This window comes from Rutilus rutilus (genome assembly GCF_951802725.1).
Source record: "Rutilus rutilus genome assembly, chromosome: 22".
In the NCBI taxonomy this organism is placed as follows: domain Eukaryota; kingdom Metazoa; phylum Chordata; class Actinopteri; order Cypriniformes; family Leuciscidae; genus Rutilus; species Rutilus rutilus.
This window is the reverse complement of record NC_140227.1, coordinates 25,766,736-25,784,483: the sequence shown is the minus strand read 5'-3', so window position 1 is coordinate 25,784,483 and position 17,748 is coordinate 25,766,736. Positions and strand designations below refer to the sequence as shown.

Here is a 17,748-nt window from a genome sequence, read left to right as displayed (position 1 = left end):
AGTTATTTAAATATGAGGTATAAAATGTATCTTAATATATAAGGAAATGTGTATTTTTTGTTATATTTTGTTGTATACATGTTTTTCCATTCCTTTTAATCACACTTAGAATTATTTCCTGCAGTATCTTAATGACAGGAGGTCATACACTTGCATTACATTAACTTACAAACATTCTTTTAGGAAATGTTTTTGTGAGTCCTTATACTTCGACTTAAAAATTACAAATTGTGGGAGGTAAAATATAATCTTAACTTTGAACTATTTTAATGTAATATTAGGGATGTACATGTACGAGCCACTTCACAGGATAGGCTAGCATTCACTTTCCAACCGCAGCCAATCAGCTGGGTGAACGTTACGGTACGTAATTAATATGTATGAGCCAAGCATGTGGGCGTTACCAAAAAGATACAGGTGAATGACGGTCGTTCGGTAGTGCCATCCATGCAGCTGGCAGCTAATGATAGAAGTTAGAAACAAACATTTGGATTTTCTCGGAGTTTCTTTTCCCTCAATGGGTGACAGTATAAGTGAAACATATGGATAAAATCACATTCTTAGACATTGCCCACCGATGGAGCCCAGAGTTTGTTAAAGGTTGTCTTTCGACATATGAAGGACATATTTGCATCTCGGCTGCTCTTTACGTCTTGTCTGCTTTTATATTACTGGTTTCCTGTTCACTGTGAGTGTCATGTGATTAAAATAACCCGAAGTTTGTAAATGGATAAACTATTCATTTGTTTTTCCCCTCTCAGTCTTCTTTATCACAGATGTAAAACGCGAAGCAGGAGTATGGGCGACGAAGCACTCTTCGCCTTGTATTGTTTCGTGGGCAACTTGTGCAGCGCAGTGGGCGCTTTCCTTTCCAAACAGTTTGATTTTCAGGTGAGAAATTAGACACAAGTTCGCAGAACTGTTTTATCATTACCGTAGTATTGCAATTAAAGGGATAGCCTAGTCCACCCCAAAATGAAAATTCTATCATTAATTACTCACCCTCATGTCGTTTTCTAAACCTAAGACTTTAGTTCATCTTCGGAACACAAATGAAGATCTTTTTTGATTAAATCTGAGAGCTTTCTGTCCCTCCATTGACAGCTACGCAACTACCACTTTGACGCTTCAAAAAGTTCATAAAGAGATCGTAAAACTAATTCATATGAATGGAGCGGTTTAGTCCAAAATGTTCTGAACAGATTCGAAAGCTTTATAAGATGAACAGATTAAATTTAGACTTTTATTCACATATAAACATTCATCAGTTCTCACATCAGTTGTGGTAAATGGAAGCTCAAGCATGCTTGGTTGATGTGCGAGAACCAATGAGGATCATTCTCTGCTGCTTCCCAATTCGCCTACTTATACCATGCCCTAAAGTATGTACTGTTTTTGTGAAGAAAAAGTACATACTTTTGAGAGTGTAGTAGAAGAGCTTTGGGACATACTACTTCGTCATAATTGCATCTTTAACGGACTCTCTGTCGCTTGGTTCCTTGCATCCCGTCACTTTTTAAACTGAACCGTCAATAATTTTGTCACAGTTAAAATCCAACATATTCAATTTAATTTAATTTCCTATCGTTTCAGAGAGAAATATAGGAGCACGTTGATCTGCCAGTTGTGGGTCTTTCATGCGGAGAACTTCTCGTGTGTTTGCAATTTGCATAATGATGCATTTAAATGTTAATGACCAAACTTAGCTTTACAAAAGTTCACATTGCTGTTGCAGATGAAATATAATGTGGATAACACTGAATAAATATCTCTTTGTCAGGTTAGATACTGATAAGTAATCAGTCAAACCCGAGTCCTCGTCCAACACACAATGAGTTGTGGACAATAGTAGCTGTGTTGACCAGGTATCTTTGGAATACTCATTTCAACATACTACGATTTGGGACACATTCATTCTAATTTTGAATACTATTTAGGGCGGATACTATGCGAATTGGGACGCAGTACTCATGTCTTACGCAGCACGTTTGAGCTTCTGCAAGAGGTTTGTTCTCGCACATCAAGCAGTTTCGGTTGAGCTTCTGTTTATGTTCGCTGATCAAGGTTTATGTTAATAAATTAAATCTGTTATCATATAAATCATAAGTCTCTTCAGAACATTTGAACTAAACCGCTCAATTCATATGGATTAGTTTTATGATCTTTTTATGACCTTTTAAAAGCGTCAAAGTAGTAGTTGTGTAGACTGTCAATGGAGGGACAAAAAGATCTTCATTTGTGTTCTGAAGATGAATGAAAGAATTACAGGTTTGGAACGACATGAGGGTGTTTAACTAATAACAGGTTTTTCATTTTTGGGTGAACTATCCCTGCAAGAGCTTTGAATCAATGACGGTTGAAACGTGCCGACTGATGGTACCACCTACCGGCCGGAACAGGCGCTGTTCAACCGCAGATTCGGATTTGATGACACTGCTGTATGCGTGCAGCTTGTCACGTCAGACCAAAATGCTTTTTGGGGTATGAAACAGAGGAGTGTAGACATCATCAGAGTGAATTTGGATAACATTAAAGCAATTGTGTGTGAAATAGAGAGAGGTAACAGCTTTTGGGAACCTGTAATGCTGCCTTGTCAGACCCTGCTGTCACGTGATTCACGTCAGACCAAAGTGGTACAGAAGAGAGAAGTTTGAACATCACCAGAGTGAATTTGAACATTACAGACAGTTTGTCAATAAGAAGAATGATTAAACTATAAATGATTTGCCACAAAATTGACTATACTACAAGAAAGCAATGCTAGCATTCTACTTTTTCTTATAAACGGCCCTTTGAATAAGTCACATGTTCTGTGCATCTGTTGCAGATTTCTATGGCTTCATTTATGGCAATTTTGGATGTCGTTCATTTCCTGTCAATATCTTTCTCCATTTATTTATGGTATAAGTCAAAAATAGGTAAGGGTTAGATACAACCACACACACACACGTACACGTACACGTATCACTCATTGGTGTAATTGTGTTGTCACAATAAATGGTTTATCATTTGTGCTCTCAAGGAAAGAAAATGAGAATGATTTCCAGGAGGCGGCGGCAGAATCTTCTAGCTGTGTGTCTGCTGTTTGTAATGGGCGGCAGTGTTTACCTGGGTTTACCAGTCCATTCGAGTGCAAAATCTCCAACTCCATCTCCATCCATGAGGAGACTATTTGGCTTCTTCCTCAATGTAAGTAAAGTCATCCTCAAAAGAGACGAGTATATGGAGCCATACCATATGTAAACGTATGCCATATGGTTAGCAGCCATATCACCCTGTAGCCCAAGACTGGTTGCCCACTGAAGCTAAGCAGGGTTGAGCCTGGTCAGTACCTGGATTGGAGACCTCCTGGGAAAAACTAGGTTGCTGCTGGAAGAGGTGTTAGTGAGGCCTCACCCTGTGGTCTGTGTGGGTCCTAACGCCCCAGTATAGTGACGGGGACACTATGCTGTCAAAGAGCATCGTCCTTCGGATGAGACGTTAAACTGAGGTCCTGACTCTCTGTGGACATTAAAAATCCCAAATTTGCCCATTGGCCTCCTAATCATCTCCATATATACTCATTGGCTTCATAAATCTGTCTCCTCTCCACCAATAAGCTGGTGTATGGTGGGTGTTATGGCGCAACATGGCTGCCATCGCATCATCCAAGTGGATGCTGCACATTGGTGGTGGTTGAGGAGATTACCCTTCTATGTAAAGCGATTTGAGTGCATATAATAATGTAATTAATTATCGTTATATGCAAAATACTGACAAGTCTATTTTAAGCAAGAGTTACCACCTGGACTAAATATGTGTCTTTTGGGAACAGGACCATACTGAGAACCTTGGTTATGTGCTGGGTCTTCTGTCCTTCGCAATTAACTGGACCGCCAAGTTTCCCATTGTCCTGAAAGCTGTGAGTGGCATTTTTTTTTTGTTCTAAGTAATGATTTTAGCACATTATCATGCCTCTTGCTTGGCTTAATAAAATAGTTGTGCACTAATTTCATAATGTCAACAGAACATCAAAGGAAAGAATACAGTCGCAAACCACTGTTGCACGCAATGCACGTGAGCATCATACCAGAGTCCTCATGCACTTTGTGCACTAAACTGTGCCATTATGTCTTTTCTGTCTTTTTCAGAATAAAGGAGAGCAGAGTTCTGCTGTGCAAGTGTCCTCTAGAGTCCTGTCTTCTGTTGCTGGAGCGCTGTACGGCTCTGCCATTCTTCTCTATGACACAGAGCTAAGATCAGTTATCAGAGCAATGCCATGGATACTCTCTGCTATTAGCTGTGCGGTTCTGGATCTTTCTGTATCCTTTGACACATACTGTGAGTGAATGTAGGTCTGCATTATTGGAAAGTCTGCTTTGGTGCTTTTTTATGCCTTAAGTATTGGTGCCTGCAAAGGCAAGCATTAAAGTGCCCCCATTTTGCTTTTTCAGATATTACCTTTCATGTAGTGTGTAATATAGCTGTTTGTGAATGTAAAAGGTCTGAAAAAGTTAAAAAAGATTAAAGTGCACAACAAATGGACTTACTGTCTCCTAAAAGAAAGAACTGATTCTGAACTGCCTGAAACGAGTCGCCAGTAATTCCAGTCTTACTTCCTGCCTTGAACAACGTCTGTTTGACCCGCCCTTAAACACTGTGGTTGTAGTTGAGGCCTGGAAGACCTGGAAGTTTGGTTCAGGTTGTTGACATGTCGAGAAGACGCTGTTTTCTGCTCTGCAAAAACAAATCCACTGTGCATGCATTTCCAAACGATGAGGACTCGGGCTCGAATTGATACAGTAAAACCGACGCCATCGTTACTGTTCGTATTACTGTGTATACAAGTAAATCAGATCCTGAATTGAACTGTTTCAGACACTGTGAGAATGAAAAGAGGTGATGCTGCAAAGTATATTGAGAACATTTGTGTTTTTGTTGGGTTTTTTTTACCTTGGATGGATGTAATCCTGTTGTAGGAGACAAACTAGGGATATTCAAAGTAGCATAATAGTATTTGTGGAAATTCTAAACATGTGAAATTATGTACCTGTTCTCCATCCGCTCTTTAACTTTGATCTTTCAGATCGTGGTCACCATCTGTTTCAGATCCTGCCATAAACGCCGATCTGTCCGGTCTTTAGACTCGGATACTGAGTCTTTGCTCGGTGACTCTTCTGCCAAGGGTCAGCTGTGCAACAACAATGTTGAATGCTGCAGGAAGAAGCCTCTCAGCAAGAGGCTTTCAGCAAGAGGCAAGTCTCCTAAAGGGACTGATATGGGACTCTACATGGATGTCAACATACAGCCAATGAGGAAGGTTTGCACTAGTTTTGGTAAAGTCGTTATATGGTGTTTTGAATAGTGTATAAGGTATGTTAATGATTAACTACAAGTCATGCCTGGTGCCTCGCCAGGTTTGTTTAAAGGAGGTGACCATCTCACGGGACGGCTCATCAGAGAGTCTTCCTCTGAAGAGGACTGTCAGGGTGGTGCGGGTTGATGAACCGTGTTCATATGGCACCTCGACTGATTCATCCTCTCTCGGCTCTGAACTAGAGGTTAGAACCCCATTCTTTTTTCTATTCAGAGGGATCCATACCTCTACTGAACAGTGTGTAGTAGTTGAAGGCTGCAGTACTGCTCTCTGAGGGTAGATGGTAGCAGAGTTTTGCTGAAGGAAGGTGACTTGAAACAAATCACATGGAAAATATGAAAAGTAAAAAAACTGTTTGTTGAGTGTCTTGATAGTCTTTCAAAAGGATTTATCTACAGTCTTTATTGAACATAACGCTTGCACACTTTACAATCTAAATCACTCAATATAACATCTCAATTTAAATTGTACCTGCAACCATATTGCTGAAAATGTTGTTGTTGCATTCTAGTACTTTCTTGGCTCTTTAAGTCGCTTTTGAGAATGCCAAGTGATTGAGGATGTCATTTAATCTAAAACAAAGGCAAATCGCCCTGGACGAAAACAATTGAACTTTGTTTTATTCACTAAACAGGAAAAAGCTAAGCATGTGAACCTCCTCAGACACAGTGTGCGATAAAGGACAACCCAGAGTTCAGACCATGACATCTTTCTTGATGTCAAATGCTGTATTCCAGTAATAAATGTAAGATTTCCGACAGCTCTTACTGTAGGTTAAGCCTTTAATTTCTGAGCCAACAGCATCAGTCACCATCAGGCGAAATTGTAATAACAGGTTATATAAAGACTTATAACTAGCTGTGAGAGTTGAATAAATAATTAAATGGATCTAAAAAGTGTCTGAATGAGAAAAGTTTGTGGGCATATGTGGGCACATTTCTGACAAATCAAAATGTGACATTGTTGCAATTCCATTCCGAGTCACTTACTGTAAGCAGCTGTGAAAGAGAAAGCTGGGCTTGGTGTTCCAGAAGTTCATGTTGTTGCTTGATTGTTCTGCTGTTAAAGATCTATAATAAAGGAACAGGGCAGGACCTCTCTGCATCGGAAGTGGTACAAAATGCTTGTTCAGTCTACAGGAGATATGGCCCGCGACTGCTATTTTAAGAGCGGGTCTGTCGCCCGCCCCATGCATGGAGAACAGTGGACCGGCTGAGGGGTTTTCTGAACCCTGTTCTCTGAGGAGGGGCTGTTTGTTTCTGTGCGTATGAGTAACTGAACACTCATGTCAGCTTTTCATGCCTTAAAGCAATGGTTTAGCCCAAAATAAAAATGGTCATGATTTACTCACCCATATCTCGTTCCACACCCATATGAATTTGTTGGTTCTGCATAACACAAAAGTAGATTTATTTATATTATTTTTTATTAATAATTAATAATATATATATATTGAATTAATATATTGAATGAATTATTCATTAAATGTATTTCTTTAATTTAATAAATTTTATTTTATTAAATTAATTATTAAATGCATTTATTTAATGAATTTATTAAATTGATTCATTAAGTACATTTATTTATTAAATTAATTGTATACATTTTTTGCTTGAAAGTTTGTATCATTGTTAATAGGCTCTTATGTGCCATTACTGTAATATTTATTCGTTCTTATCATTCTTATTCTGATTCTTTTATAAACCATTTTTATGTTTTCTTTGATTTATGCAGTGGGACTTTGAAGAAACAAAAACGCAGTGGATCCCGGTAGAGGGAGCTCCTGAAGATCTTCAGAAATCAGAGGCGTTCCCTCTCCAGGAGTGGCCAGTGGGTTCGATTTCGGAGTCCACCGGCAGACCTGGCACTCGTATTTGCATCTGCAACCGCACACCGCTAGTGGAGAAGTTGGCATCCAAATAATTTTAAAACTGAACCCTGTGCCACTAAGTTGAATGATCATGCATTAATTATATAACATGATTTGAGTGTAAGTTTAATAAAGCAGTGTAAAACTGGATGTCATGTTCATTTACAGTGCAAAGCCATCATTTACATCAGGTTTTATATGTAACTCATGTGATCAGGCACATTTTTGAGAAGACTGACGGTGTCTCAAACCTCAGACCAGTTGCAGTACCAGCTTTAGAAGGCTGATCTACCCTTGTATCCTTTCCTCGTGGCAAACTAAGGCTCTCGGCACTTCCCTGTCATTCAAGCTGATGGCTTTTTCCATTGTCGTCCCCTTTCCTCTCCAGAGCCACGTCGCTGATTAATGGGATGGCTCTGAAAACCTTATCGGACCTGTCGTTTGCATAGACGATACAGAACACTGACAAATGAAGGGAGGTGTCACATTGACTGCCCTAATAAAAACAATATCACCGTTTTGCAGGCTCGCCAGGTCGAGAGGTCACTTCCTTTATTTTGATAGTTTCTGTCGGTTTATTTGAGCTGGACTGGACATGACCCAACAGCCCGAGATAAGGCGTAGACGAGACCGTGAGTGTATTCAGCGTCCCCGCTGGTACCAGACTCGGCCTGCCTTGGCTTGCGTCTTTGCCTCCCATGCTCTTTGTATCTCAGTCAGTCGGGTTTAACAGATTGGCATTCAGGAGACTTCCTCAAAGCATGATAGCAAGACAATGTGTTGATTAGAGTATGTCAAGCTCATGAGGACGTTTCTTGTCCTGGTGGCTTTGCGTTGGGGATGTGAATAAAGCGTAGGCTCACACAGAATCTGTGGAACTCTGCGGAAATTTCCAACAAACTGAAATGCCTGTCATTCACTAAGTTCAGTTAATTCTGTGTCTTTTGCATATTTGTTCACTGAATAACTTTTTGTTGTTGTTGTTCATTGAATAAAAATAGGGGTCCACTGTTATTATACAGTGGGGCTGCCTTGCAAAATATCTCCTGGAACCAGTTTTCAGATTTTGAATTTGCTTTTATTGTTATATTTTCTGTTATTTTAATTTTAGTTCAATATATAGTAATTTTTTTAATGTTTATTTAGTCTATTTTAATATTACTATTTAGGTTTTATTTATTTTTTATCTTAGTTGTAGTTTTTATTTATTTCCAGTTAGTAATTTATTAAACTTTAACTTATTTCAGTTATTTGCAAAGGTAACATTTCCAATTTGAATTTAAGTTTTTCACATATATATGTTATGTTATTTCAGCTTTAGAATTAACATATACACGGTTCTGTGCATGCCAATCCTCAGACTGGTTGCAATGTCCTCTTTGACACAGATGTTGACATTGCTGAGCCATCATTTCACAGAGCGTCTGACGCAACATGCCGTGGATGATGCGCCTCTGATGTCACTGAGCTCTGGCTGGGCGTCCGCGAGCGGCCTGCCTGAGGGGCTTGAGTTTGTACTTAATCCTCTACCCCCCTTGAACTTGGAGAAATGAAAGCAAACTGGCCGCTTTGTTTAAATAGGTGGAATTCTGTTTGTACATCTGACTCGAAGCACGGATTAGAACATCTGAAGCTGCAGTTGTGGACGAGAACTGTTTGTTTTTTGGATTGGCATGTACGTCATCTTGAACTCGGTACACTCTTAAAAATAAATGTTCCGAAAGGGATAGAAGAACCATTTTTGCATCCCTTAAGAACATTAAAGGTATAGTGGAGGATTTTCCCGAATTTTAGAAAAGAACCGCCCTCTCCACTTTTTGAAAAAATGCACATGCGCAACACTCTACCTGCTCCCGAGAGGGAACGCCTATTAAACGTGTGCACGAGAGAGCATGCACGAGCCTAGTGCGTGACTTGTGCCAGGGCTAGCATGGCTAATCATAGCTTACATTTACTAGCAGTGATTTTAAATGGATTTCTCCAAATAGCATGCCAAACTTTACCTGTCGAGTAGAAACTTTGCGACTGAGGCATCAGTGGGAAGCCCAACCTGTGCTTTTAGCGCACGCCAGCGTGTGAAATATTCTCCCAAAAACACTCTTGTTTCTTTCTTCAGAGGCCTTTCTCTTCTTGTCACACAATTCGTAGACACTTTTTCTCTTGCGACCCTCAGACATTTTGAAAAAACCCGGTGAGAACGGCGAGCTTCAATGAATGGCTGAAACCTTAGCTCACCACACATATACACCTGAAAGTGCGCATGCGCAGAAAGCGAAAACTACCTAGGGACGAGCACGTACGACGGCCTTACGTAAACATATCACCAGAATGATTGACAACTAGGAGGACCAATAGTATTGATGATCCACCTGGAAAAAGAAAAGAAAATCCTCCACTATACCTTTAACTAACATTAACGATAAAGATATAGTTTTGTTCTAAGAATGGCAGTCCACACCACACCACCAAGCGATAATGGCACAGAAAACTATATCATTGGAATCAATTATTTTTTTCCAGCTGATGAATGATTAAAAACATTGCCAGCCAATCAGAATCCATCCTGCTTTAAAGAGCTCAAAACTGCTGCAGTGCGTGCTTACAATAAACAGAACTATATTGTCCGCTGGTGTGGGCGCTAATATAGCCGACGTTCTTGGTGTGAATGACGATGGTCTCAAGAGGGCAGAATGTGGTGACGAGTTTATTTTAAAAAGGGGTGGTATAATGCCCTTTTCACAAGATGTAAAATAAGTCTTTGATGTCCCCAGAGTGTGTATGTGAAGTTTTAGCTCAAAATGCCCCACAGATATTGTTACATAGCATGTTAAAATGGTCACTTTTTGAGGGTGAGCAAACACGCCCGTTTTGTGTCTGTTTCTTTAAATGCAAATGAGCTGCTGCTCCCGGCACAGAGGGCGGAGCTTAAAGAGATCGTGTCCTTTTACCTCACACAGACATGCACTGAAAATTTCAAAAACGTTTAGCTTTTTATGTTCAAACTGGAGTCAGACAATGATGGAGAGACTCAAGAAGTGACAACATGAAGCAACAGGACATTTCTGAATGGTTAGTTGATGAATTTATGTAGCTTATGTGTAGTTATCTTCTAGTCATTGATTAGCATGTTCTGTCTTGATAATCTATAAATCGTGTTCCAGGGGCGGGGTTTATGTAAATTTTAGGGTTTGTGATGTCACTAACCCGGGAGGAAGCTTGTGTAGTCCGTACCAGCCATTTGTTGTAGTCCTTAAAAAGTAATTTCTTTAAAAACAAATATCTCCCTTTGCTTTGAACTTTGAGCGTTGTAACTGCAGATGTTGTTTACGCTCAAACAGCAACATTACACACTAACTAAAGTTAGAAAAGTGAAATCATAAATCAACCACCCCTTTAATTCAGGCATTTCTGATATTTTTTACTCGAGAAGACAAACTGAATGTGTTATTAGGCCTATGCTCATCCGTTTCCTGTGTGCTTTTGAATGGATTGTGTCTTTTTTTTAAGGCTTGTGGTTTTAACACAACCCACAAACACCCAAGATCTCCAACAACATCGTGTCAGAAACATATTGAACATGGGGCTATATCAGATGCTTCATTTATTCAGTCACTTATAATAAGTGGCTGTCACATCCTCTTAATGTAATTCATAAAAGAGCAGTTAGCGGTTAGAGATTTCGACTTTTAAAACAGCAGGTCTGAAAGGTTAGTGACCTTTGAACGGATATAGCAACTCATTGTGTTATGTAATACAACCCCTGAGTAAAACAATACAGCATCTTATATCATTACATGATTTAAGTTTTTCTCTGCTCACCACTTGAACTTATCACATGTTGCACATTATATTGATTTTAAAGCAGATAGTGTAACTATTGTGGATGATCATGCTAGGGAGTACAAGAGGAAAGGCCATCCATCTAATGTTGCTATCTGAAAATAATAAAGATCTCACTGTTTATCAGTATGTATGGGGTGTTAATGCAGTATGTATATGATAAGATATCTCTCTCTCTCTCTCTCTCTCTCTCTCTCTCTCTCTCTCTCTCTCTCTCTCTCTCTCTCTCTCTCTCTCTCTCAGCACCAATAAGGACAGGCTCAGGGCAGTCACATAGCTCTGTGGTGATGTCATATCCTGAATGTCACCGCGAACCCACTAGAGATTCTTGAAACATTCGCTTTGCTTTCAAATCAACTCTCAAATGAACAGTTCATTATATTGAGAAAGAAAAAAATTCACAATGCATCTCCTTCTCTCACATCATCCCACAACATTATGAAGATAATCTTTATAATCAGACTATAACAGAAGAGACTGGGGCAAGTTGTCACATGTTTTACTCTTAATATTTTAACAGTAAACTTATATTTGAAATTAAATTTCTGCATAGTGAAATACCTTTAAGTATTAAAACATTAAAGTAGATGTACCCCAAATACCCCTAAATTTAAAACAATTAAAATTTCTTTTAAAATATAACGTATATAAAACCATTGTTTAGTCCAATAATATTGTGATTAATACATTGTATAAGTTTATAACATTTAAAAAGTGTTATTTATTTAACAACATAATAGAGACTTTTTAGTAACTTGTCTGTGAATTTGTGATTTTACAAAAAAAAAAAAAATTAAGTATTAATATTAAAATACTTTTACAGTTATGTTTGAATAAGATATGAATTATTTCATACAATTATAATTACATATTAATAATGTTTTTCTCACAATATTTTTTGGATAATTCAGCTGCAGCAAACCAAGTGGCACATGTTCACAAAGCAAAATCACTATATAATCTTCAATCTAATAAAAGTCTCACTACAGCATCTCAGTGCATACTATTTAGTGCATACCAAGGCATTTTTTATTAATATATGCTTATACTAAATGAAATGTTCCTTCATACACATATATGCCACTTCACCTATCCAACATGTTGAATAATATAAGATTCTTTACCATTTCATGGGGTCTCTGGCCCACCTGACGCAGTTCCACACAGTGACCTCATATCCTCTAGTCTACATCACTTCCTGTACATGCTGAGAGGCTGATCTGTGGATTCTGGCACATTTACACACACTCATCTGCTCTGCTGACAGTAGTACATTCGAGCCGAGCCCCGCGTCTCTTTGTCCGCGATCATAGCGCTCTCATCATGACCCAAAGGTGATCCTCAGTCCCGGTGGTTCTGGGTGAGTGCGATTTAAAACACACACACACACACACACACTCATACATACGACCGCGCGCGCGCGCGCGCGCTCGCACACAAACACATGCACCGTTCTCTCTTCATTGATGTGTCAGTATGAAGTCATGGCTGCCTGTATTCTCTCTTCCTCGTGTTACTTCGATCACTTTATGGGTTATATTTTATTATTAAATGATTGGAAATCAACTAGGTCGTGTTTGACAACGATGTAGTGATGAATATACTGTTTTATATGGCTCCGATTAGTCCGTAAGTAACACTGTTGTGATCTGTAGTAACGTTATATGTACGAGTGCTTTGAATTTGACTACGTTTCAGGGGATTCATCTAGCGGCGTGATTTAAAGGGATAGTTCACCGGAAAATGAATCACCAATTATTTACTCAGCCACGTTCTTCTAAAACTGTATGCCATTGTTTCTTTAAATGATAAACTAAGATGTTAGGCAGAATGTGAGGAACTGGCAGCCTCAGTCACCATTCACTTTAATTGCATCGTTTTGCCGAACAGTACAATGAAAGTGAATGGGAACTAAAATGGCATTCTGACATCCTCTTTTATAAGTCATAAATGTCATATAAATTAAATAAAATTTTTTTTTTTTTGGTGTAAATTATCGAAGTTATACAATTCATGTTTCATTTGAGGTTCATGAAACCGAGCTGTAGAAATTTTGTGCTGGCTAAGCTGTATCGTTTGGTTTGTCACTTTGTTATGGTGAGCTATTTGGAAATGTGTCTTGAGCACCAAATCAGCTTGTTTTTCTGAAGGATCATGTGACATTGAAGACTGGAGTAATGACTTTGACGTCACATGTTTTTTTTTTTACATAAATGATGCATTGGTGAGTATAAGAGACTTATTTTAATAAAACATAAAGTCATATCGACCCCAAACCTTTGAACGGTACTGTTTGTATATAATTTAACTTAAGCTAATGTTCAGGCCCTTTGTTTTCTTGATCTGCGCTGTTGATGTTTCTGCCTAGTTGATGTTTGGCATCTTCATTTTAATCATTGTAAGTTTTAACTTTGGGATTTGTAGGTTTTGTACCGTGACTCAAAGGGCAGTTGTCATCACTTCCCTTGTTTTTTTTTACATAATTTTCCGAAGGCTTTTTAGGATTTCTTGATTGGCTAACTTCAATTTTGGCCCTCTCTGTATCTTTAGCTATTAAGTTTCGGGTTATCTGATCACAAGTGTTCAGCTTAGACGCATTGCAATGTACACCTGGTATTAACATACTTTTCAACACAAAGGTTTTTCCTGCATTTGAAAATATTTTAGCGGCCACCAGAAAAGAATCTTTGTCCCACCAAAGATTTATTTGATAATTTAATGTGACGATACCTTCTGTTCTGCAGTACCGGTACCAGCTGATAGTTGGCTGCTTTAAAACGCTCCATGTTTTCAATGGCATCCACTGTAAAAAGCTGCATAAATCTCCTAAATCTCTTATAATTGTCCACAGCTCATGTTTTCTGGTGTTTTGTCTACTGAAATTTTCTTAGAAAGATGCTTTTGCAGTGTTTCGTCAGCAGAACAATCCAAAAGCACATTAGATAACAGTACAACCCGCTGAAGAGATGCATGTCGATTCCTCACAGCCTCGGTTTCATTCCCGTTAGGGTTAGTTGTTTTTTTAGTTCACAAATAAATAGGATGTGATTAGTTTATATTACAAACTGTTTCTTTTGCTTTCTTTGTATTATGTGTGAATGGCCGTTTTTTTTCTCCCGCCATCACCGAAGACCATTTTTGGCCCAGGAAAAACCGTGCATACGTCTCACTATGTCAGTCATTTTCTGCGTGTTGATCTAAGCATGAACATGTTTCAAGCTAAATTCAAGCTAAAAGTTGTCGTAGTTGAGTTGCAGTATTAGTTGAACTTTGGATTTGCTTCAAATAACCAGTCTCTGCATGTTGTTATCATACTGAAGAAGTTCTGTTAAGTCTTGTTCGTGTGCTTGCAATGGCATTTCCCAATTTTTATGATCAGATAATGCAGTTCTTAACCCTTGTTTAAGCACGGCGGAGGACTGACAGGTCAGAAGGCGAATCTCAAAATGTTTGCTTAGTGCAAAAATATCTGCTTAGTGCTTAGTCTGGTGGATTGAAGGTATCAGTGTTTTGGGTACAAAATGAGTGTGTTCTGTTTAAAGTTAGTAATTTTTTTTAATGAAATTAATACTTTTATTCAGCAAGCGTGCATTAAATGAATCAAACGTAAAAGTAAAGACCTAGTCACAAAATATTTCTATTTCAAATAAATGCTGTTCTTTTGAACTTTCTATTCATCAAAGAATCCTGGGAAAAAAATCACTGTTTCCACAAAAAAATTAAGCAGCACAAACTGTTTTCAACATTGATGATAATAATAAGGTCCCATTAGTTAGTTAACATTAATGTGTTAACTAACAATGAAGAATACATTTGTTACTGTACACTATAAAAAAAATATGATCAATAAGTTATGACACCATTTGTTTTTACATTGCTTTAACTCGTCAAAATAAGTTAAGCAATTTTCAACTTTTTTAAAAGTTGTTCAAGATTCAACTGATTTTTAAGTCAGTTTAATGTAATTTAAGTTGGAATGACTTAAACATCCAAGTTGATTGTACTTAAATTGACGGCAGCAACTTTTTTACAGCATATTAATTAATCCTTGTTAATTAAAATACAACTCTTTGTTAGTTCATGTTAGCTCAGGTCCATTAAATGAACAGGTACAACTTCTTATATTAATAATATATTAGTACAGTTTGAAATTAACATTGACTAGGATTAATAACAGTAGTGCTCATTTTCAACTAATGCAGTTAACAAATGAAACCTTATCGTAAAGCGTTACCAAAAATTCTTACTGACCATAAACTTTTGAATGGTAGAGTTGGAGATAAAAATGTGATTCAGCTGGTGTTATTTAAAATTAGTTTGATAAATATCAAAAGAGAGAAATCATCTCCATTTACTTTGCCAGAGAATTTGTCAAACCGGATAAAAAGTTGTGTTTTTGCAGAGGTCAAGTGTTGGGTCTCGCTGGTCAGACATTGATGTATGTAGTTAAGGTGAGGTTTATAAGAGGCAGGAGGGTTCACAACAGCTCTTAAACATTGCAACACTTTTGTGGAGTGTAAATATTATGATTTTCATGGCTCAAAAAAGCATTTTACTTTGGTGAGTCTTCAGCAAAGAGATAAAATTAGCGTAGAACTACAAATGGATCACTGATATGTCTTTGACCTGGGCTAACTGGGAATTTACAAATCTGTCTGTGCGGTTTCGCTCTCATGTACCGAAGCGCTTTGAGGTGATGCCGAGATTACTCACAGAATACTTTTAGCAGACGCGCTCTAAGACAACAGCGTATGACAGAAGGTCTGCCAGTGTTGAATCAGAGCCGACGCGTGACATATCGTGACATGGTGCAAGTCTCTTGTGCAGCTTTCCGAGTGTTTGCTTTCAGAATCCTCGACGGCGGTGGAATGGACACGATCTCTCCAGCCGTCCGTACGCGGTTTACCTACGGCAAGTCCCAGAAAACCCACTCTGTTCATGGGAGGTGCGATAAAAGACACTGGATTAAAATAGTAACTGATGTAGAATTTGGAACCAAAGTGTGAACCAAAAACCACAGATTACACCAAAAGAGTCTTCAAGAGAAACTGTAGAAGTTTTGAGCAAGTAAGCGTTTTGGCTGTTCTTTTGAACTTTCTATTTATCAAAGAATCCTGGAAAAAAATCACTTTTTCCACAACAGAATTAAGCAGCACAAACTTTTTTCAACATTGAATAATAGGAAATGTTTCTTGAGCAGCATGTTAGAATGATTTAGAATAATAATGTCTTTCTTTATAAGGTCCCATTAGTTAGTTAACATTAGTTCATGTGTTAACTAACAATTAACAATACATTTGTTACTGTACACTGTAAAAAAAATCATATTTTTTTTTTTGAAATATTAGCACAATTCAAAATAACTTTTCTAATAAAATGAAATTAATAAATAACTTATTGCACTCTAAAAAATGCTGGGTTGTTTTAACCCAATGTTGGGTCAAATATGGACTAACCCAACAAATGCAGTTTAAAAATGGACAAATTGCATTTTGGACAAAATCAAAAATGCAATTAAAATATGGACAAATTGCATTGGTTACATTAAAAATGTATGTAAATGTTATGTAAATGTAACCCAACGGCTGGGTTTGTCCATTTTTAAATTGCATTTTTAACCCAACGTTGGGTTAGTCCATATTTGACCCAACATTGGGTTAAAACAACCCAGCATTTTTTAGAGTGCAATAAGTTATTTATTAATTTCATTTTATTAGAAAAGTTATTTTGAAGTGTGCTAATATTTCACAAATTTTTTTTTTATCAAATAAATATGACTCAGATGGGTACTGTTGCTTAAGGTTTGATTAATGATAATATTATTAGTAGTTATATAATAGTTCGATTAATACTACTTCTAATAATAATAATCATTTGAATGCGATTAAAAGAAACTGGATTAAAATAGTAACTAATGTAGAATGGGGTCAAAGTGTGAACAAAATTATTATTATTAATCAAACTATTTTATATATTTTTAAAAATATTTTTTATATTTATTTTTAAATTCATAATGAATAAATTAGCAAACACCATCGATCGGTGCGTGGGAAAAAAAAGACCAAATAAGTAAAAAAATCTACTAAAAACAAGGAACTCCCGCGCACTAACAGTACTTGCAAATGAGTATTAATTTTATTAGCAACGTTTCGGTCTCACGACCTTCATCAGGCATGTACAAAAAAACATTTGATAGTCATTTGCAAGTACTGATAGTGTGCGGGAGTTCCTTGTTTCTTGTAAATTCATAATGAATACAATTTCATTCAAAGACCTTGTTTAACCTCATTATGCTTGCGTATTGATAAAGGTTGTGTACCGCACCTAAAACCTGAAGGAACAAACTTTTATGAAGGGTAATTTACTCTTGGCTGCAGTACTTTGAAACTGGCAGCATTATATATCATATCATATCATATAATGTGATCTCTCGACGGTCTACAGGTTTTTCTTTCCCAAGCGGCATCGACTATGGGAGTTGCTAATCCAAGACCGTGTGGTCCCCTTTTCCGTTTGATCTTTTGGCTTTTATTTCTGCCCACCACCACCAGTTTTTTTTCTTCTTTTTCTCAAGACCGCTTCTTTCTCAATTGACACCTCCTCTAAACTCAGTCTCTTTTTCCCTCCCGTCTTGCCATCATCTTCAGATATAAGTCAACCGCAGTACGATAAAGATCGATAT

The 17,748-nt window shown here is 37.6% G+C and overlaps 2 protein-coding genes across 4 annotated transcripts in view; both read left to right on the top strand.

Moving 5' to 3' along the window:
• The first annotated feature begins 399 nt into the window (after positions 1–399).
• tmem44 (transmembrane protein 44) lies at positions 400–8,262 on the top strand. Of its 2 annotated transcripts, XR_014625870.1 has the most exons (10): positions 400–688; positions 762–891; positions 2,828–2,918; positions 3,023–3,189; positions 3,815–3,901; positions 4,131–4,301; positions 5,066–5,299; positions 5,397–5,540; positions 6,425–6,617; positions 7,091–7,386. XR_014625870.1 is itself a non-coding variant. In XM_084395462.1 (9 exons), the coding sequence occupies exons 1-9, from the start codon at positions 543–545 to the stop codon at positions 7,277–7,279; spliced, it is 1,359 nt and encodes a 452-aa protein (XP_084251588.1). In that variant the 5' UTR covers positions 400–542; the 3' UTR covers positions 7,280–8,262. The 2 variants fall into 2 exon arrangements, 1 of the variants encoding a protein (XP_084251588.1); XM_084395462.1 differs by lacking the exon at positions 6,425–6,617 and having other exon boundaries at positions 7,091–8,262.
• A 4,010-nt stretch (positions 8,263–12,272) lies between these two features.
• atp13a3 (ATPase 13A3) overlaps positions 12,273–17,748 on the top strand; it is a 46,334-nt gene continuing 40,858 nt past the window's right edge. For both annotated transcript variants that reach the window (XM_084395229.1, XM_084395228.1), the window contains exon 1: positions 12,273–12,426. The gene's annotated coding sequence lies outside the window, so the exon portion shown is untranslated. The remainder of the gene's footprint in view (positions 12,427–17,748) is intronic.